Source organism: Lytechinus variegatus, chromosome 2 (assembly GCF_018143015.1).
Source record: "Lytechinus variegatus isolate NC3 chromosome 2, Lvar_3.0, whole genome shotgun sequence".
Lineage (NCBI taxonomy): Eukaryota > Metazoa > Echinodermata > Echinoidea > Temnopleuroida > Toxopneustidae > Lytechinus > Lytechinus variegatus.
In genome coordinates, this window is record NC_054741.1 from 77679479 (window position 1) to 77701474 (window position 21996).

Here is a 21996-nt window from a genome sequence, read left to right on the forward strand (position 1 = left end):
ACTTTACATCTCATACATTTTACATGTTACACTCAATCTTAAACAAGTTTCATGGACCATGTATAAGATGAAATCATAATCGGATTTAAAATTACATAACAACAAAACACATCAATATTATAATCATTCAGGTCCATAATGATATTGAGAAATAAATTTTTAAAAATGATGAGTGGAGAAGCCAGCACCAGGTAGTCACTTTATATGTTGAATCACTATGATATTCTCAATTGAAAGACAATATCATCTTGACAGTTTGTGACACCCTCTCTTTACAAAAAAATACATTAACATTTTTACTCCTAACCATGCAAAAAAAAAACAGTCAGATGGTCATTGTTACATGTTTCTACATGTTTATCGCAGAAGATGGGGCATATATAAGAAGAAAAATATTACAAAATTATATACTACACCTGTAGTCATAGATTCATCAGAAAAAAAGTAATAGTAATTTTGTCTTATAAATTACTATAAGATTTTAAAACATAATTATTTGTTTAATTTGAGCAGACAAATTTGTGCATGAATGTTTAAGTCCCTCATTCTCCTCAGATATGGTTAAAATATTCACTAGCACAACATAAAGCACAAAGCTGTATTAAAGGTCAAGTCCACCTCAGAAAAATGTTGATTTGAATCAATAGAGAAAAATCAGACAAGCACAATGCTGAAGATTTCATCAAAATCGGATGTAAAATAAGAAAGTTATGACATTTCAAAGTTTTTCGAATTATGTCACTCACTCACTATTTCTTTTGTTTTTTATTGTTTGAATTATACAATATTTCAATTTTTACGAATTTGACGATTAGGACCTCCTTGCCTGACGCACAAAATGTTAAAATAATGGAATTCCATGTGTTCAGGGAGGAATAAAACTTCATTTCACATGACAATGACGAGAAAATGAAAATATTTCATATTTCAAACAATAAAAAACAAAAGAAATAGTGATTGAGTGACATCATCGACTCTCTCATTTGGATGTAACTGGCTCGTTCATATAACTGTTTTGTTAAAAATAAGCGAAACTTTAAAATGTCATAACTTTCTTACTTTACATCCGATTTTGATGAAATTTCGAGTGTTATGCTTGTTGAATTTTTTTCTTTTTATTCAAATCAAGTTTTTGTTGGGGTGGACTTGTCCTTTAAGATATCAGTTTAAAGTTGACATAGTTTGCCAGAATTTTGAAGTCACTATTGAATGCTGAGCTTTGGTTTTACTTTTTACACCAAAGGAAGAAATAAACAGTAATGCACTCAGGTAGTAAGACATGGCTACAAGTACGATCCCCCCCCCCTCTCTCTCTCTCAACCTTATATTTTCATTACTAAGTTTGACATGTGTGAAAGACCATACAGATTTTTAAATACATTGTACATAGAAAAGCCTCTTAATCATATATTGCCATAGACAGTGTTTTTTTTTTATCTAACGGGATAAGAACAAAAAGTATACACTTGAAAATAAAGAAGCTTCCCAGTTACAACCATTATATTACCATCAAAATCATATTTGCATTATTTCACAGCACTGTAGAGTAAAGTATCACAAGACAAATTAGCTGATACCAAATAGCTGATTTGTTAGTTTCATTAAGTGCCACGTCATGCACATAGTGTAAAATCAAGTTGCACACAAACAGAACTTTGGAGCGTCCTTAATGCAAGTAAAGCAATTGTCAATGTAGCTCTTCAAATCATGTTTACACCTCCTAGGATGGACAGAAAAATAAATAAATATTAAAGTAAATGAATACAGAAGTGGCAGTGTGAACTTGACCAATTGCGAGAGACTGGTAGAAATATCAGAGAAAAAAATGACTGGCTCCGGCCCAAGTTCCACTAGCTCTTTTGAATACATAGACAATGAGAGGGTTGATATTTGCACATTACATCACACAGGTATAAGTCTGTATTCTTTAGGTACACGTAGGTTCATGTAGGTAGTAAAATCAACCACATGTTATTTTGGGAATGCAAGACCATTGGTTCGGGCACTAATTAAATATTAGCGTAAATTTCACAATATATATCAAATTCAATCAATTTTTACTTACATGTAAATATATATGCATTTGATTGTCAAATTTTGTTGATGTCTATTGAAGAAAAGCTAATTTTCATGAGTTCTCAAATACCCCTTTCATAAACCCAATTAAAATGAATTAGGCGGCTAATAGCAGCATAATTTGGTCGTAAAATTGGAGGAGGACAAGAGTTATCCACATTACTCTGATGCTGCTATTATCCGCATAATAGCGGCATCGGGATAAGATTTTGAGTTTATGAACGCATTTCCAAATAATGCGGATAATTGCCATGGTGCGGTCACAAGGTCACCCTTTTCCAACACAACCGCATCGGAGGGGGCGTGTCCAGTTGTCATGGCGATTATCCGCCTTTTTCAGGACGGGCGCTCGTAAAAATAATGCGGCTTATTTTCGGAGTTTATGAACGCAATTTTTATTGAATTATCCGCATTACTCTTAGGCGGCTAATTGGAGGATAGGTTTATGAAAAGGGTATTAGAATCTACTGCACTGCAGATTTGATTTAAGAATATTGCACATATGCATGAATATGGTTGAATAAATGCTGCTTTCCAACGACTAACCTCTTTGGACAAGTGCTCTTTGCTGTACTGATTAATGTAGTATTAGTATTCATGGCACAAGTTACAATCACTTGGTAAAGCAAATAGAATCAATACACATTTTGATTAACTCAAACAGCAAAACATTATCACTTTGTGTTTCATTTGCCATTGGTATGCTATTACATAGCCTTCTTCATGCATCATATGTGGAATTCATTTGTATTAAGACCTATCAAAAATATTATTCTCATCAATTTACTGATCAAGAGAGACCATTTAATATAATTCATTTAACTTTCTTCATTTTTTTTCATCTATACAAATGATAAATTTTTGTATACGAGTGTTAAACACTCTGAATTATGTTGGTCATATCATAAGAAAATAAAGATATCCTCATAGATAGCATAGTGCATATAGGACGGGGTATGAATCTTATTGAACATGTACTTAATAATTCACACACATTCATAGTATTCACTTGGCTTTCTCTTAATATGATCCCAAACAATCAAAATTATATATGTACATACATATACCTAATCACTCACACACATAATGAATCATTCGCACATATAATGAATATCTTATAGTTTATACTAATAGCATAAATAATACATGAGGAAAGGAGAAAATGAACAATTCTGCAGTTATTCAGTTGCAAAATCCACAAATAAATAATACGACTGTAAGATTTCAGCACATAAAATACCTCCTGAAAAGTCACTATGAAAGTACTAGTGATCATTGCAGTTTTCAGCCATCTATTGCTTGCACAAAATCATCTTCCTGGTCATCATTGCCATCGTCATCGTGTTGGTCATCATTCTGTATATCAGGCTCTAAAAGTTCTATCCAGTAAAAGAGTTTCTTACTCCGAGCCCAGCTGAAACTATTATCAAACTTCACAATATCTGTGGTGGTATGAAAGAATAAATAAAAAAAAGACAAAAAAAAAAAACTTTTCATAAAAAGTCACAATTGACCATTCTTCCCAAAATATATAACCAACCTAGTTCCTGAACCATAAAATAGAAGGACCACCTGATCACAAAATTGGTTTCCTTTAATATTTTTTTCCATTGAAAATATTCATCACAAGAAGCTATCCATAATTGTTATCTGAAAAAATTATTGTCTCCCTCGGGTGGTCATACAGGTTATACCTACCTATGTTATAGAGCAGTCACTCAAATCATGGACCTACTAGCAAAGTAGGTCCATGCTCAAAGCCAACCAGAAAAGAAATGTTTTATCTAAAATATGACCCACCAAGTTCTGCATGGATCTAAAGACAAAAAGTCTAATTTACAGCACATCAGTAATCAGTATGAACAGTATAGATCATTGATGAAGTTGAGTTTTTTTTTTAATATCAAGAGCATGGGTATATTCATTGCCACAATAATCCATAATCAATAATGAAAGACAAATTTTCCGAATCGCAGATCACCTAATAGAATTTTGACTCAATTATTATGAACAAAATGCGGTATAAAAAATACAGTTATTTGTGCTTTGATCACTCCCTTTTGAAATGGTGTCTTTCCAGCATTCAAATCATTCATTCAAAGAAAGAAAATAGGTGTACATTCACTGCATGCATGATCCTGATGATTTTTTTTTATACGAATTTATTTTAGAAACACATATTTACATCACACTTATCAATACACATGGAAACTCATGTATTACTTTCATTTCCAACCAAAAAAAAATATTTATATAGTGCTTTAATTAATTCTCTACTTCCTAGTTTAGAAAGGGAAAGTAATTGATACTTGGTAATTATTAATATGCTTATCATAAGTCATCAATAACGATCAAGGAAACTTACACCAGAACTTAATAGGAAGTGTGCAATACTACAATGTCTTAAAAAGTCAGCTCAATTACCATGAAACATAATTATTGGGGAAACTGATTATCAGGAATATGATTAACAATAGAATGGAGCAATAAGAAAGGGAAGGGAGGAAAAAAATTAATACTCTAATATAAACTGTTTATGAATTTCCTTAAACTGCTTTTTAATCTAGAAATGATGGGTATGTATGATTGAAGGATCTTTAACTTAAACATGGCTAAACATACCCATCATTACTAGATTATATTCACTGCAAAATATTTTTTTACATGTATATCAGATAAACTGCATAAGGAAATTCATCAATTTACTGCCATTTAATTCTATACAGTCCTGTTCCTAAGAAATTTGATGATTATAAACTTTGTATTAGGATATAATCATAAGAGGAAATTGTTAAAGAAGGATTTACAGACTAACAAAGTACACCTGGGATATTGATTTTTACAATTTTGATTTTGTGATATCACATGTGAGGTATGTCAGAGGTAAGCTTTTTCGGTATTGATATTTTCAATACCGGTATTACTAATAGCTTCAATACCGGTATACCGACTAATACCGAGTAAATTCCCAATTTATTGTGCAAACAGTGTCCAATGTTTGTTTAGCCCTGATATGGCCTCGGATAAAGAGGGGATGCTTGTGGTCAGCTGAGGAATGCTCAGCATGGTCCGTTCTCATTGACAAAAACTTTCTCTTTCTTTACCAAAAGTTATACGATCATGCTCTCTCCCCAACGAGAGCTGTGAATTACCTGTGCATGTGCGCAAAATTATCTCAGCAAGCACATGGTACGAAATCAATAAGTCAAGTTGCCAAATGCTACACCGCACAAACTCACTGCTACTTACTTTGCTAAACGTGTGTACATGCCCTAACTTCCAAGCACCAAAATTCCCTGCTAAAACTGTCAAGGATATATGCGTGATTTTCCCTTCACCGATCTGGCCCCACTCATTCACATTCAGATTCACCCCTTTTGTTTACCACTCACATCAACACGTGTTCGTCGAAGGTTCAAAGTTTGTTGACCTCAAATTTTGACGTCTCGTACATAACTTTTCTTATAAATGTCCATTGTGTTGAACCCCCCCCCCTCTTGTGAATCTGCACGTTGTCTACAAGTAACCCCCCCCTAAACTTCTTATCCCCCGGCTGCCTCTTTCTCACTCATTTTTTCTTGCTTTTGTTTTTCTTTATCTCCCCAGCCCCATAATTCTTCAATAGGTGGTTTCAGACCGCCTCGAAGTTCGCCAGTTCCAGGTATTCTCTGATCGGGAAATTTACCCCGATCAGAAAATACCAGGTATTTTGGTAATGTGAAAGCAAACTACGCGTAATTTCCCCGAAAGAAAATACCCGCTAAATAGTAGGTACTTGGCGAAATTACGAGAACTTTCGTGGGGATTTTTCCAAGGTCGCAGGTATTTTGGCGGTGTGAAAGCAAATTACGGGAACTTTTATCCCAGCGTGTCGTTGGGCGCGGCGGCGTGGGTGGCTGCTGGGCAAGTGATTTTGAATCTCCCGCCTTGCCTGCTTATCAGACCACACTGCGCATGCTCGTAACTTCGGAACTTATCCCGAAGGATGTGTTTCGGGGCGGTGTGAATGCAGGAATAATTAACGGGTATTTTTTAGCCTTAAAAAGTTCTCGTAATTTAACGGGGATTCTTGTGATCGAGGCGGTTTGAAACCGCCTACTCTCTCTTTCCCATCGGCCCATTCTCTCCCCGTCACCACCCCTCTCTTACCACGAACAATCAACATCCTCCTCTTCTCCGAATCTCAATCTTCCCCTCTTTTTTGTCAATTTCATCTTTCACACATGCCAAATTTTAGTTGATCAACATCTTATCACGCCACGAGACCATCATACAATCATTCCAATAGTTTATTTTATTTTATTCATGACCGCACATGCACAAAACGGATACAACACCCATCACAAATCACACAAATATTCTCAGCCACTTTCTTCCATTTACGATCACTTCACAGATCAAAATAAACAAAGAGGGATGGCGTAACATTTTTTTTCCTGTTAATGTTATCAACATTTTCTGTCTTTTTTTATTTTCATATTTAATTCATTTATTCATTAATGTATTATTTTTTTCTTTATGTATTTATTATTATTTTTTTTTGGGGGGGGGGTCAGACGATTTTTGTAGCAGGCTTATAGTATAAAAGTAAACTTGTCATAATTGAAACAAGTCAAGAGCAGTCCAGAAAAAAAAACATTGCATAAAGAAAAAAAAGTTAATCCCTGTGGTTTGTCTGTCAATGCACAGCACCCCCCCCCCCAAAAAAAAAAAAAAAAACTCAGTGGACATTCCCATTGATACAAGTTAAGAGCAGTCCGAGAAAAAAAACTTGCATAAAGAAAAAACAAGTGTTAATCCCTGTGGTTTGTCTGTCAACGCCCCAAGCCAAGGTTGATACTTTGTTGAAGCCCGCAATACACCACGTGGTCAAAAGGCAGGCTAGGGAGTGTTTCAAAAAGAGTTTTGTCAGTGATTTTGTTTTTGTAGAGGGATGTTACAAGCTATGAAACCCTCGCATGTGATTGGCGGAAAGCAAATCTGTTGTTGAAACCACTGAAAAAAACTCTTCATGAAATGCTCTCCGTCTCGGTCGACTTCGTTGTTTATACTGTAGCTGTGTACACGAGTGCATGGAGCTGAGCCGACATGCACCCCAGTATCATTAGCGGTGGGGCCGAGGCCTTATGCAGCGGCTAACGGAGCTCAGACAGTAGTTAAGGGGCGATGTATTCATTTCGAGGTTAGATTATTGGATTCTGATTTCATTAAATACGTTGAGAGAGCCAAAGAACTTATTGTTTTAGGTTAATTTCACTGTAAAAATACCCATAAACGACAATACAGAAGAAAACACCGGTATGATATTTTCAACTTTTGGTATGACGGTATTTCGGTATTGAAATTTCTACGGCGGTATCCATACCGGTATGACTTTCATACCGAACGGTATTACTAATACCGGTATATCGAAAAAGCTTAGTCAGAGGCCTCTTCTATATTATGTAATCTTGTTTTATTCAGAATTACACAATGCCACCTATATACCTGTTACATCCATAAGTGCAATTCTCATGTTAGATTTTTTTTCATGTATAGTCATGTCCAAAAGTGCTAGTGATGTGAATTTCTTATGTTAAAGCCACTGGAAAAAACATTTCTATGTACGGTACATTTTGTATATCATAGATTTAGAAATTGAAATTGAATTGAATTGAAGAGCAGGTGTCTAATGTGTCTTGTAATGTGTCTTTTCTCAGTATTTTCCAACTAAATCTAAATAATTTCAATGTAATATGGACAAAAGATGGCCATCCTATGAATGTAAAGATGTAAAATACAAATTTCCAACAACTTTTGGAGAGGTTTTTTTTTTCATTCCCCATATGGTCAAATGATTATTAATTAATCATGCTTAATTCATGCTTTTACCATCATATGAGCAGCAGATACATGTAAGTATTTTGACTCAGGTACTCAGCCCTAAAATTCATATTGCATGAAATATCAAAAACTTCACAACCCTTCCTTCTTCGAAAGATAATGCTTTCACTTTGCCTGTTTCTTCCCTTTTTTGCTTAAATAAATCATTGAAATCATTTGATATTAAGGTAAACTTCTGTATACATGGGTCTGGGGCTGGGTCAAGCTCTGTTTCATGAAAACTTAATTAGAAACTGCTTTAATATTATACTGGACTCACACGATTTGACAAGCTAAAAGCAATAAGTCTTCATGTCCAAGCGTGTTATACTTTACAAATTAAAGGCCTGGGGTGGTATTCTGAGATCTATTTTATCTCTGTTAAAATCAGTGAGATAAAATACCCTTAAAATCTTTCCTAATTGGTATTCTGAGACAATTTTATCTTCATTTTATCTCTGTAAGACACACCTACTTTTTAATCAATATCAATTAAAAATGCGCTTTTATAGCTTTCTCGTGTCACTCAACCAATTGAAATCCATTCTGCCAGGAGGTGTGGCAAAGGGGCCAGATTGACTTTTTTTTACTTCAAATTTTTGACTTCAAATACACTTGCACTATACGCTTGTGCGTCTTTTTTTATACAGAAATTTCTTTTTAACAAAAATGACAATACTCTCATCTTTTTTTCGAAGTCTGTATCGCATCTTTTCAAGCATCATTTCAAAGACAATATTAGTCAAGACAAGTCTTATGAAATAATTTCTGAATGTACAGGAATAACGTTAGGGTGTTATTCTCAATAAATATATAATTTTTCTTCATTTTCATGTCAACATTTGGGGTTAATTCACCTAGAAATATCGGTGAAATTAACGTCGCGGAGATAAAATAGCCCCTACCCTCTTTTAAGTTTTTTTTTTTTCTTCAAATAACTTGGGCACAAGCATATCATCCGCGTTGCAATACCCAGATACGCGATGGGTATGTCGAAGCAGACACTGTTCAGTTGTGTACCATCTATAGTTACGCAAGATAAAATTGTAAATTTTATCTCAGAGAAAAAATGTCATCTCAGAATACCAATTTCATTTTAAGAGATAAAATAAAATATTTTAAAGATAAAATGACCTCAGAATAAAGCCCCTGAGCTACTGGTTTTGTTGTTCAAAGGTCCTATCTAATTACTTTAATCATTAATCAACTGTAATTGACCAATAGCAACCAATATAGTTTACATAATGTTCTATGACTCCTTGGCTTCTCAGATAGTTTCGCTATACAACATAATTATACTACATTGAGCTGAAGTTGGTTTCAATTTGATTAAACCCTTCAATAAATATCACATGATTCTTAATAAATGAATGGGTATTACTTACAAGTTCCTGGGTCTTCTAGTATGAGCTGGCCAGTTTCTGGCACAAGATGGCAGTTGTGACGTTCTGTTTTAACTACAGGTGTCTTGGTATCATCATCATGTAGTCTCTTTACTCCAAATCCAAGATCATGTTCTTGTGTTCTAAACTCATACCTAAGAAAAGCAAATAAGACAAGAAAAGGTAAGTCAGAAACATTAACTATTAACAATGCAAAATCAATAGAAATGTCTCCATGACATATTTACATTGGAACAAAAATCATAACCAAGGATAATAATCAAGATTTCAATCTCCTTAAAAAACAAACAAGGCATAAGCGATTTTGTGTCTCGTCCACTTATGAAAATAACCAGAAATATCGTGATTTGCGAGGGCACTTAACAGAATTGTATCGAAATTTCATTGTGAAATGACTGGAATGGAATAACACGTATCATAAGAGAGTCTTGCACGTAAAATTTGACCTGAAAATGTCTCCATGACATATTTACATTGGAACAAAAATCATAACCAAGGATAATAATCAAGATTTCAATCTCCTTAAAAAACAAACAAGGCATAAGCGATTTTGTGTCTCGTCCACTTATGAAAATAACCAGAAATATCGTGGTTTCCGAGGGCACTTATCAGAATTGTATCGAAATTTCATTGTGAAATGACTGGAATGGAATAACACTTATCATAAGAGAGTCTTGCACGTAAAATTTGACCTGAAAATGACCTTTGACCTTACCATGTGACCTCCGACTGCAGCAAGAAATGCAGGTCTCCTAACTACACCTACAACCCAAGTTTGGTAGAAAAGTGACGTACGGTTGCAGAGTAATAAGAGAGTCTTACATGTAAACTTTAACGTTGACCTGAAAATGACCTTTGACCTTACCGTGTGACCTCCAAGTGTAGCATAACATGCAGGTCCCCTAAGTACATCTACCATCCAAGTTTGGTTGAAAAGTGATTTAAGGATGCAAATTTATGTGTCATAAGAGAGTCTTGCATGTAAACTTTAACATTGATCAGAAAATGACCTTTGACCTCACCATGTGACCTGCAACTGCAGCATGACATGCAGGTCCCCCAAGTCCATTTACCATCCAATTTTGATTGAATGGTGACTTACGGTTGTGGAATTATGTGTCATAAGGTTTGTGAAGGAAGAAGAACGACAGACGGACGACATTTGGATCCCTAAGTCTCGCCTTCACCTCTGGTGGGTGAGACAAAAAAAGAGAGAAAGGGAAAGGGAGAAAGTCTACCTGAGAACACTATTGCACTGTGATGTATTGTAGGTGAGTTGTAGTGTTCCTCCCCTGGCAATCTCCTTAGTCGTCATCTGGGAAGCTTCGACAGAGAGGTCGCGACCCGTCATATACCACTCCTTAGGTACTTTGCCTGCCAAACATACCTGAAAGCAAAATTAGAAGAAATTACAGATAATGATGAAGTGGTATCTTACGTATGAAGTAAGTTACAAACTTACAGCCAATAGAAAAAAAACTAGTTGCATATTACACTTATACTCAGTCATATGTAATAATGTCCACATCAACATACATAAATTATGAGAGTGCTATAGTAGTAACAGGAAGAAGGCTAAATGAGCAGAATGGAAATCCACTGATTCCACACACGTGCTCTTTCTGTACATATGAACTGGAAATGATCTCTGTCCTCCAGGGCACCATATTTTGAGACCTGTCATCACTGACAAGTTATTCTCTGACAGAAATAGACCATGGGCCTATTTTGTGAAAGTTGCACCACTCTAGCTCAACGACATCTCAATAAAAAGCTAAGCTGGACAATACTTTTTTGTGATGAGATGTATGCTTGTGTAATACTGCATGCATGCTATAAATATTTGGTTTCCTAACAACCTCTGTGGTATGAACATTGTAAAGGGCAGCTGGACATTCATTGTTCAAATGGGTAGTTATTATACGACTACATGATCAAAACGTAGCATTCTGAGTAAAAATTCACAAACTATGTGAGTAGTTTGCGTCTTGAACTGGTGCTGTTCAAAGTGATCCTAGTAGGTGTTTCATAAAGCCGTTTGTGAGTTATAAAGTGACATTATGAATGACCTGGGGCCCGTTGCATAATACTTTTTACATGAGAAAACTCAGGTTGTTTTTACCGGAGTTTTTTCCGTGTTAAAGTCAATGGCAGAAATCAGACTAATCTTAGTTTTCAGTTTTTACCAGAGTTTTCTCAGGTAAAAAGTTTTATGCAACAGGCCCCAGTGATCCTTCCTTGTGATACATGATATCTCTGTAAAATTACTTAGCACCATGCTCTAGTCAATTATAAAGTGGAGTCTCTCAGGAGTCTCTCTTGACAAGCATGTTAGCTTTTAGTGACCCCCCCCCCCACTTTTTGTAATATTTATTGCTACAACATGCATTATAATTTGTTTTTTTACGTGGAAATAGATAAATAAACATAAATAAAGTCATGAGTACATTTCCAAACAGCTTTATGAAACACCCAATTGGTATATTGTCTTTGAGGCATCTGTGCAGCACAATCATGGTCCTCCCATCCTTTCATGAAAGCTCCCCAGCAATTACATTATTTTTCAGTCACTGAGCTGCAGAAAGGTCCTATACAATTGCTACATCTTAAATAAACTTTTTTTTTTTAAACGAGAAACCAAAAAATCTATTAATCAGACTGGGATTACAATAATTATTTACCACAAAAAATACAAGGTGTGTGACCTTACCGTTTTGGGACACATTGGGTCTCCATCCTCTACCATATTTCCACCCCAGTACTTAGGAAGAATATCACCATCAATGATATCCAGTAATGCATTCTCAAAATCATCTAAATCAAAGATAAATCACATTACAATAATAAAATAAATTCTAACAAAATGACCACACATTATGAGTTGCATGATTAGGGCTGAAAGTGAGTAATAGGTCAGTGTTTTAGTGTGGCATTCAGCAATTAGATAGGTCCTTAACTTCCAAACAATTGATACACAAATCCACATTGGTCCTTCATAAGTTCTACAATATACAATTGAAAACCGGTCATATCAGTTGTTGTAAACAAATAATTATGCTGTATACCCATCAGCCCAAATACATAAAACATGTTAAACCACAAACTTGTAGATTCCAGGTATAATTACACTTGATATTATTAATAGCGGCTTTTCCATTGTTAAGTACCACCTCCTGGGGGCGTTTCATGAACATTTTTGTCTGACAAGTTGTCAGATCTGACATCTTTCCTTGATTCTGATTGGCTGAGAGGCACTGTTACTATAGTTACTGTCGGATAAAATTGGACTTGACGGATAAAACGTCCGACAAGTCCTTTCATGAAACGCTCCCCTGGTTTTAGACTATTGTGTAAATTGGGGCAAATGGATTTGGTTGCCAACTCTAGGATTGTTTAACACAAATCTTTAAATCATGGTCACAAACTTTAGAGACTTTCCATCATTATCCTACTCACTGGTCCTAAAGATGAATTTGCAACCATAACAATTAACTAAAGATAAACATTTGCAAAGCTCACAACCAAAGTGTCACTGTTACGATCCTAAGTCATCAAACGTTTGCAAAGTTGATGACATGACCTTGGTCATCCAACGAACTTCACGGCCACTATAATTCTACCATTCATCGGTTACAGAACATTTGATTTAACAGTGACAGTAATTTAATTAACAGTATGATCAATAGTGTAATTCATCATTCATTCATTTCATAGAAGGAACAGTCTCACGCAGCATATCTTCTTGTAGGTGATTTTCACTCACAAACTCACTCTCAGTCAATCATATACAAATATTTCAGTAGCTTATAACATTTCTCACTGACAAAGCCAACCGTTAAAGAGGCGGGCCATCTCTAATGGTGGGGAAGTCCCCTATGAAGTTGTGAAAAAGAATAGAATATAAAGGGAAACAAAGGAGAAAAGGAGCAAGGAAAAAAAAAAGGATAAAAGAGTTGTATTGAAATAAAGTCATGGTTTGTGTATTTCTTGTGTTATGCAATTAAGAACCAAATACTGATATCACCTTTTTGGTCAACTTGCCCCCCTCCTCGATCATAATACTGTAGTTACCCCTATGCATCATAAAATTCTCCCAGATGATGTGATTAGCCACTATACGTACCTTTGTAGACCACAATCTTCTTCCTTGTCTGTTCACTCAGGAATGGTTTAACAATAGAATAGGCAAGAGGAAATATTCTTGGGGCTCTCACAACAACCACCTTATGGAGAAGCTCAGGATACTGCTGTTCACAAAGCTGGGTCACCTGTATCAAGACACACATGCAAGGTAGATAAGAAGATTTTGCAGAGAATTGTCACTCATACACCCAATTTAAAGAAAATAACAAAGAAATAGATACATCTAATTTTCATAATCTGATCTAATACACTATTGAATGATTTTATTAATTAGAACACTATTAACGTGTGTTAAAAATCAATATCCCTCTGACCATTCTTAGCCAAGATCTGAAGGAGAGGGGTCAATTTTATTCCTCCCAGTAAAACCATGGTCTGAAAGAGGCCAATTGAAATAGGGTTTACACAACAACAAAAAATATATGAAGCACAAGACTTCCTGCCCCCCACCCCACATCTTCTTTATAGATGTACTCTGAAATCCAATCCATTCCATTTCCTTTTTTATTTCAATATACTGGGAAGAGAACACTTACATCAGTAAAGAATTGTACACCAGGTTTCCATAGATGATGACGACCAAGGTTCTCTAGATCTACTATATAGTAGATGCCATCTATTTGTCTCTTTAGCTGCAAAAAAGGAAAGATTAAATCAATGAAGTTCAAATCCTATGGCATGTTACCGGATCATTATTGTTACTTTCATTTTATAGTATGTGAAAAAGAATACACATATATATCATATATGTGCACTATGGAGGCATGCAACCACACAACACTCAGCCTGGCAGTTGTGACGGAGTTGACCAACATGGATATAAAGTTTGATGACGTGATAGTAGTCGTCATCGACAGTGCTGTCTACTGCAAGAAAGCTGCTCGTGAAGTTTTTCTGCCATTACTACCCAACAGTAAACACATACCATGCCTGGCCCACATCATAAATCTTGGGGCAAAGGCATTTTAGCACTCTCCGGAATTTGGCAGGGCTGACACTTTCACAAAGATGATGAAATCGGCCTTCTTCAAAAAGCCAGCCTGCAAAACTAAGTACTTAAAGTATCTAAAGAGTATCTGCCCACTGACCAGAGCAAATTGCTAATTGTCCCAGTTTCCATCCTGTGGAATTCCTGGTACAATGCAGTGAAGTATCATAAGGAGCACCTTCATGTGTATGAAGGTTTCTTCAAATAGAACAGCAAATGCCTGGCTGTCAAAACCATTCTGGAAATGTTGAGGAACAAGGAGATCTACAGCAAGCTTGAACTGTACACAAGCTTTATAACAGAGTACAGTACTAGACTCACAACTGTTCTCACCAGCCTTGAGGCAAGCTCCTTGCCTGTACTGCGTACAATATCCTGGAGGACACCAAAACCTACCTCACTACAGAGCGAACATCATTCGGCCAAATCGACCCACTAATGGAACAAAGACCAGCAATCAGAGAGGCAAAATCTTTCCAAAACATTCAACAAAGTGTCTTGGCAGTGGACAAGATCACTAAGTAGCTAGACCAACATCAAGCCATTCCGTTCTACAAGGCTGCTTGAATCTTTGATCCTAGACAGCTGGTCTCCAGTCATGCTACCACGAACAGTGAACTCTGAACTGAAAAAAGAAAGCAATGTCTAGCTTATTTTTTTCATGAAATCATCAACATGACAAGAAAAGATGCCAGTTGAAATGGAACATGGAGGGAAAATAGCTTCAATTTTATTTGGCTTTTGACACATAAAATTCAGCTGATAGTGGTTCATAAAGCTATTCATTTAATTAAGCATGAATTCAGAGACATCTTACATATTCCAAATTTTTTATTTTAATTACAGCATACAGATAAAAACATTTCACATTCAAAACACATCTCCCCCCCAAAAAAATGAATAAATAAATAAGATAATAATAATAAACATGATTAATATTTGTCAAAAAATTAGGTATTGAAATAGAATAAATAACAAATAATTTTATTGCTGATTACAACAGGAAATCCCTTCAGCCTTTGCATTCTATAATGAGCCTTTTTATGTATTCCAGGGATTTCAGGTTTTTACCTTTTCTGTTTGTGAGATCACATCTCTCTGTAGTGATTCCAAGGTTTTAATGTAGAGCTTGGTTGCATCAGATACTGTGACAGAATGAAGTAATCCTAGAAAAGAGACAAGTCTTTTTAATTATATGTACCTCAAAACAAATAACAAAATACCAAAACTGAAAAATTGCATGGGAAATGGAAATACAATGTGTAAGAAATTATTTGTCTCTGCTCCACAACTTACAAGGAATGCAAATGTTTTTTTAGTTCATTATGGTGGTATTTAAAGCCAATTTACAAAACATGTATCAGTCATGGGTCCAGGGGGGGGGGGCGGAAAGTGCAGGCGCACCCCGTGATATTAGGTGAAAAGAGTGGCGCACCCTGTAAACTAAATTCATTTGAGAGCGATGACCTTTTTCTTTCTTGTCAAGTTTTTCAGGAGAAAAAAAAACAACCTAAATTTTGGACAGTGGACCAGATGCTTTTTTGGGGCATGCAAACAGGGCATGATCCATTGATTTAATATGGGGCCTGGATGTGGAGTAAGATAAAAATAGAGCTTTATGAATTCTCAAAAAAAAAAAATTACCTTTGAAGTCTAAATTCCCTGTGGGATCAAGAAACACTGGACGACCATCTTTAGCATAACCAAGCTTACCCCCAGATTTATATTTTTGTAAGACCTGTATGAAGAAAGATTGGAAAAGTGGAGAAAATATTAAGAAATAAGGCCAGGCGGAAATTTAAATCACAAATTAGGGTAGCAAATCATTCTTATTTTTAGGGGCTATCTTTTACCCACCTGACAGTCATTACAGAATTTAGGGAGATTATTTCTTTCAGATTTGCTGTTAGGTTTCAACAAGCAATTGTGAAGTAAAAGCAAATATTATTATTCTGCCATACTTGGGTGAACCTGGAAAGAATGGTTACCTAAAAGCATGCATTTTGGGAGAATCTTAGGGGCAATTTGGCCTGCCATTAGGGCAAAATTTCGAATAGAAAAACATCAGAAGTAAATAAAATAAAAGAGCTGTGTAAATGAAAATGACAAGGCACATGATATTCAAGAAATAAAAATCAGAAAGTGAGGAATATCAATTTAGTGAGGGCGATATATGTCCATTCGCCCCAAGGCCAGTCAATATTGCTATTATTAACCAAATTAGACATTTACGGCAAAAATTATTAACATTTAGATTTTTAAAATTTTTAGAATGAGAATCTTGTTTCTCATGTTGAGCAGACTAGGCCTCTGAACATTGTGACGTAATTGAAATGACGCGTTCCTGAACTAGGGACGTAGTATCCAGCGTTGTCTCAAATTGATTACCATTATGACGTATAGCACTGTGTGGTTCAAGGACGCGTACAAAAACATGTAGAATACCCGGATGTTAGCGCTCCTTTTTTTGCCCGCTACATTTCCACGCGTTTTCTCATTGACTTACCTGAGCGGGCAATAAATTGGGCCCGTGGATAAACAATTGGAATTTTATTGACCGGCAATTTGATCCCAGTCTTAAGCAGGCAATGTTTCAAAGTTGCCCTGCTCAGATGTCTGATAGGGTTAATAATATTAGATGGATCATTGGCTGTATCAAGCTTTATAGTATGAATATAAAGCCGTTATTGGAATTGGAGAGTTGTGTATTTGAATCCTACTACAGCCTAGCATCATTTGGCAAGTTGTCAATCCACACTTTACCACTCTCATGTGCAATGGGTACCAAATAGGGAGTGAAAGCCTTAATAGTATGCCTACTAATTAGGTGATCTGTCAATTGACAGATCACCTCTTGTGTTTCTACGAATTTTCTTTTTTATTTATTTCTTTATTTATTTATTCTTTTTATTTATTTTTCTTTTTCCACCCTTTTCTTGTTCCACCAAAATCATCAAAACTATTCAATCAATTTTCATCAAAATATTATCAATTATGGACAGTTATCATACAATGTGTACGAAACAAGTTCAACGTCAAATGGTCATCGTGACGTCATCTACGCGCCATTTTGTAAAATCACATTATCAGCAATATCTCCACTATCAATCATCAAAAATTAACAATATTAACATCAAATTAACTTCAGATCAAGGGTCAACTGTCCATGTCATCAAAGGTCATGTACAGGTCACGACGCGCATGTACGCGCGCGTCAAAATTTTAAAATGCTCAAAATCACTTTTTGATCAAAGTAGAGTACGAATCAGGTCATTCTAAGCATTTCAGAAATTTGCGCGCTCACAGGTTTTCGCGCGCGTTTACGCGCGTAACGTCCTTACGCAACGTACAACTGCACTTTATTTTACATCAATGCATTTTTTATGAAATTTCCAATAATTTGATACCTTAATCGACCTTCTACGATCAGTAATGGAGGAATGCGCCTCCGTCAAAGTTTGAATTACGCACGTAAGCGCGCGTTCACAATAGGCCAAAAATGTGCAAAAACATGCTTTTACAAAATTCTATATAACTCTTCAGATAGTCCGTTGACCCCCAAATTTTCTTTTATATTCGGATAGGGTAGGACTTGTAGATGTGATTTCATGTCACATTTGACAATACATTTTATCATAACGTCTTCAAATTGGCGTCAAAACTAAAATTTTCAATTTTTGTTTCATGTCGTTTTAATAATTTTGCAAATATGACTATAACTCCGTAATCATCGGTCGTTTTTCGCCCGGTTTTCGACATATTGTAGTTAATTATATATTCTTCCAAATTATGTTACATTTGTATCATTTTGAGCAGGAGATCATCATAAATATTAACAATGTATGGAAGTATAATTTATGATATAACTTTCACCTTAAAAAATCAATTTGAGGTTATATTTTATCGTTGCCTTGCAAGTGTATGGCAGTTACTATGGTCTGATGGTTAGTGCATCTGCCTTGTAATGCGAGGGTCCCTGGATCGAAACCCATCAGCATCTATTATTTTTTTTTTTAAACTTTGTCTCATTTTGCGTGTAACCCCTATAAGCCAGTTTGGGGTTCATTCTGCAAATGATAAGAAAAAGTTCATTGGTACTAAAGTGACATGATTGTTTTATATTTAATGAGATATTAGTAACAACCTTGATGTCTTGATTATTCTTTTAGATTGTGCGATTCAATACATGCAAAAAAACAACAATGCGTGTACTAGCAACTGGTATTTCAGAGTTGGCTATGTATTGTTATAAGAACACGGCTAACGCTGCACTCCAGAAAGAAATGCAACAAATGCCTCCGTCAGTGTTCATTGCTTTGCTATTCTATTCACCTGGTCTATGCAATTGCTCCAACCTGCTCTGTAAGGCATGCTTGTATAATATCTTGCAATGAAATCTACATATCGTCATGTAAGAAATTAAATGTCATTTAGTCATTACTGCTCATGAGGCAACTAAATACTGGTCAATGCATACTGGTTTAATTTTTTTTCAAAACTGGATTCTAGAATCTTGCTTTCGTCAACACTATGCTCACTATTTCGTGTTATTACTTGCTAAATTGGAATTGACATTCTTTAGAAAAACAAGATTTATAAAACCTTTTATTTTAATGTCTTTCAACAGTATTTAACAGGTCCTTTCATTGATAAAACTACGTTTATTGTGATGATATTCATATTGATCTGCATTGAAATGATGATCATGATTAAAAAAATAGATCGTGATCGTGATCATGAGATTCACAGACAGATCACCTAATTCGTCCGTAAGACGAATTAAAATTCTAGTTGAGTTTTGAAACTCTAGTTGGAATACTCCTAAGGGAGTGGAGACATTTATGCAGGTAGGCCAGAATCCGATGACTAGGGTAAAAATATATCTGTTTACAGCTAAGTTAATTATATAAGGCAGATTAATATATTTTCACTATAAGCTTGTACACTGTTAATAGCTACACACAGGAATCAAGGTAGTCTAGTCTTGCCAGAGGTTCGAGAGGGGGAGGGGGAAGGGATAACATTACAGATTCTACTTAATTTACCTCTGGTTCTATATATCCATCACATACTTGGCTGACCTTATTCTCCTCTCTCCATATAACATTCTAGGATTGAAAAGACACATGAAAATTTAACAAATATAACATAACAAGGGTATTTACCATGGAAAATACAAACAACTAGATATGCAGGGAATTCTCAGACAGATACTGGTTACACTACATGTAATTGTGAACATCAATTTCATTTTAACAATAATGATGTCACAAGGCCTATACATAATACAGAAGAAAAATAGATATGATCTCTAAGATATCATCACATCTTTGAATATAATTTTCAAATGAAATATAATTAACAACATCTCTATAAAAAGAAGATAAAAAACAAAATTTGAGACATATAAGTTCATAGCATGCATTTTCTTGGCAAAACAAAATCAAAATTACTTTTTAAAATTTTATTTAAAGGACAAGTCCACCCCAACAATAAGTTGATTTGAATACAAAGAAAAAAAAATCCAACAGCCATAGCACTTAAAATTTTATCAAAATCGAGTGTGAAATAAGATGCCCTTTTTTCAGTTTCGCTTGATTTTCCAAAACAGTTACATGAACATCCTGGTAGGTTTGCAAATGAGGGGACTGATGACGTCATCCACTCACTTCCCTTTCTATTTCATTGTAAAAAACATTCTAATTTTCTTCTTATTGTCCTGTGAAACAAAGTTATATTCCTCTCTGAACATTGTGGCATTACCATTGGTTTGGTTCTGTTAAGTTGGAGTATAGAAAACAAAATAAATAGCGACAGACATTGACACTCTAATTTACATGTCACTGGGTTGTGCATGATAACCTTTTTTTGTGAATAATAAGTAAAAATAAAAAATATCATGACTGTCTTATTTTACATCAGATTTTGATGAAATTTTCAGTGTATACTTGTTTGATTTTCTCTATTGATTGATTTTTCTAGGGTGGATTCAATCTTTAATATTTCTTTATATGATTACATCACATGGGAACATATGGTTCAGCATCTATCATTATGTCAATTCAAAATTATTCATTGCCTATTTTAAAGTTAACGAAACACACTTTTATATCAAAGTGGATCTCTTTTCATTGCCATGTGTCCATGTCATTTATCATCTCTAGAAATTGTTGAACTCTGTATGATAAATTTCAAGTTGATTGATGCAGTATTGAATTTTATCCAAATGTGCATGGCAAATACAATAAAAAATATTGGTCTAAGATAAATTTGATGCAATAAAAAAAATTGATACAATTTGGCATGGCAAATAAATTTATCCTCTATTTGCTATAAACTAGATAGTAAAGTTTGAATTATTTCTCTTCATACCTTTCTAAACATGCTCTCTGATTTTTTCAGGTTGAAATTTCTAGCTGCAATAAAAGAAAAAGGAGTGCTTAAAATCAAAAGAGACACAAAACTACATAAAAATAAGTTCCTCTCAGAAGCAACTCTGTTATGCAATTAAATGTAATGACATGACGTGAAGTGGCATGAACTGAACTAATATAGTCTATGTTTAAACTTTAATAGACATTTTGTGGCTCATTGACTGCCTACAAGTAATTCATTTCCTTCCTCTTTTGAATAGCGGTCCTGCAGGAGATAACGTAACTGCAAAATAAACAAGTGGAATGCCTCTGGCCGTCTCACCTGCATCACGCGGTTCAATATAGCAGCAGTGCTGACTTTGAATACTACTCTAACTCGCACAAGATGTTCAGTGATACATGGTTACTCTTATGTCCACTTTTTATGAACTAGACCAATAAACTTACAGAGATATGATGGTTATTCAACAAAAAAACCCAACATGGCCAAAGTTCATTGACCTTACATGACCTTTGACCTTGATCATGTGACCTGGAACTCGAACAGGATGTTCAGTGATACTTGATTACTCTTATGTACAAGTTTCATGAATCAGATCCATAAACTTTCAAAGTTATGATGGTAATTCAACAGATACACCCAATTCGGCCAAAGTTCATTGACCTTTGACCTTGGTCATGTGACCTGAAACGCGCACAGGATGTTCAGTGATACTTGATTACTCTAATGTCCAAGTTTAATGAACTAGACCAATAAACTTTCAAAGTTATGATGGTAATTCAACAGATACCCCCGAATCGGCCAAAGTTCATTGACCCTAAATGACCTTTGACCTTAATCATGAGACCTGAAACTTGCACAAAATTTTCAGTGATGCTTGATTACTATTATGTCCAAGTTTCATGAATCAGATCCATAAACTTTTAAAGTTATGATGGGAATTCTGCAGATATCCCCAATTCGGCCAAAGTTCATTGACCCTAAATGACCTTTGACCTTGGTCATGTGACGTGAAACTCATGCAGGATGTTCAGTGATACTTGATTAACCTTATGTCCAAGTTTCATGAACTAGGTCCATATATTTTCTAAGTTATAATGACATTTCAAAAACTTAACCTCAGGTTAAGATTTCGATGTTGATTCCTCC

General features: G+C 35.1%; 1 protein-coding gene across 2 annotated transcripts in view; it reads right to left on the reverse strand.

Annotated features, from left to right (window-relative positions):
• Window positions 1-1154: 1154 nt before the first annotated feature.
• Window positions 1155-21996, reverse strand: part of LOC121409139 (SEC14-like protein 2) — a 31920-nt gene continuing 11078 nt past the window's right edge. Inside the window, exons 3-13 of one of the 2 annotated variants that reach the window (XM_041600974.1) lie at window positions 20845-20888; window positions 19518-19580; window positions 16117-16210; window positions 15544-15638; window positions 14021-14116; window positions 13465-13609; window positions 12052-12155; window positions 10580-10728; window positions 9324-9475; window positions 3317-3518; window positions 1155-1720 (exon numbers count right to left, since the gene is read on the reverse strand). In XM_041600974.1, coding sequence (XP_041456908.1) covers window positions 3361-3518; window positions 9324-9475; window positions 10580-10728; window positions 12052-12155; window positions 13465-13609; window positions 14021-14116; window positions 15544-15638; window positions 16117-16210; window positions 19518-19580; window positions 20845-20888 — 1100 coding nt within the window. In that variant the 3' untranslated portion in view covers window positions 1155-1720; window positions 3317-3360. Of the gene's footprint in view, window positions 1721-2539; window positions 3519-9323; window positions 9476-10579; window positions 10729-12051; window positions 12156-13464; window positions 13610-14020; window positions 14117-15543; window positions 15639-16116; window positions 16211-19517; window positions 19581-20844; window positions 20889-21996 lie in introns of those variants that run through there. The other variant, XM_041600973.1, reaches the window with a different exon arrangement.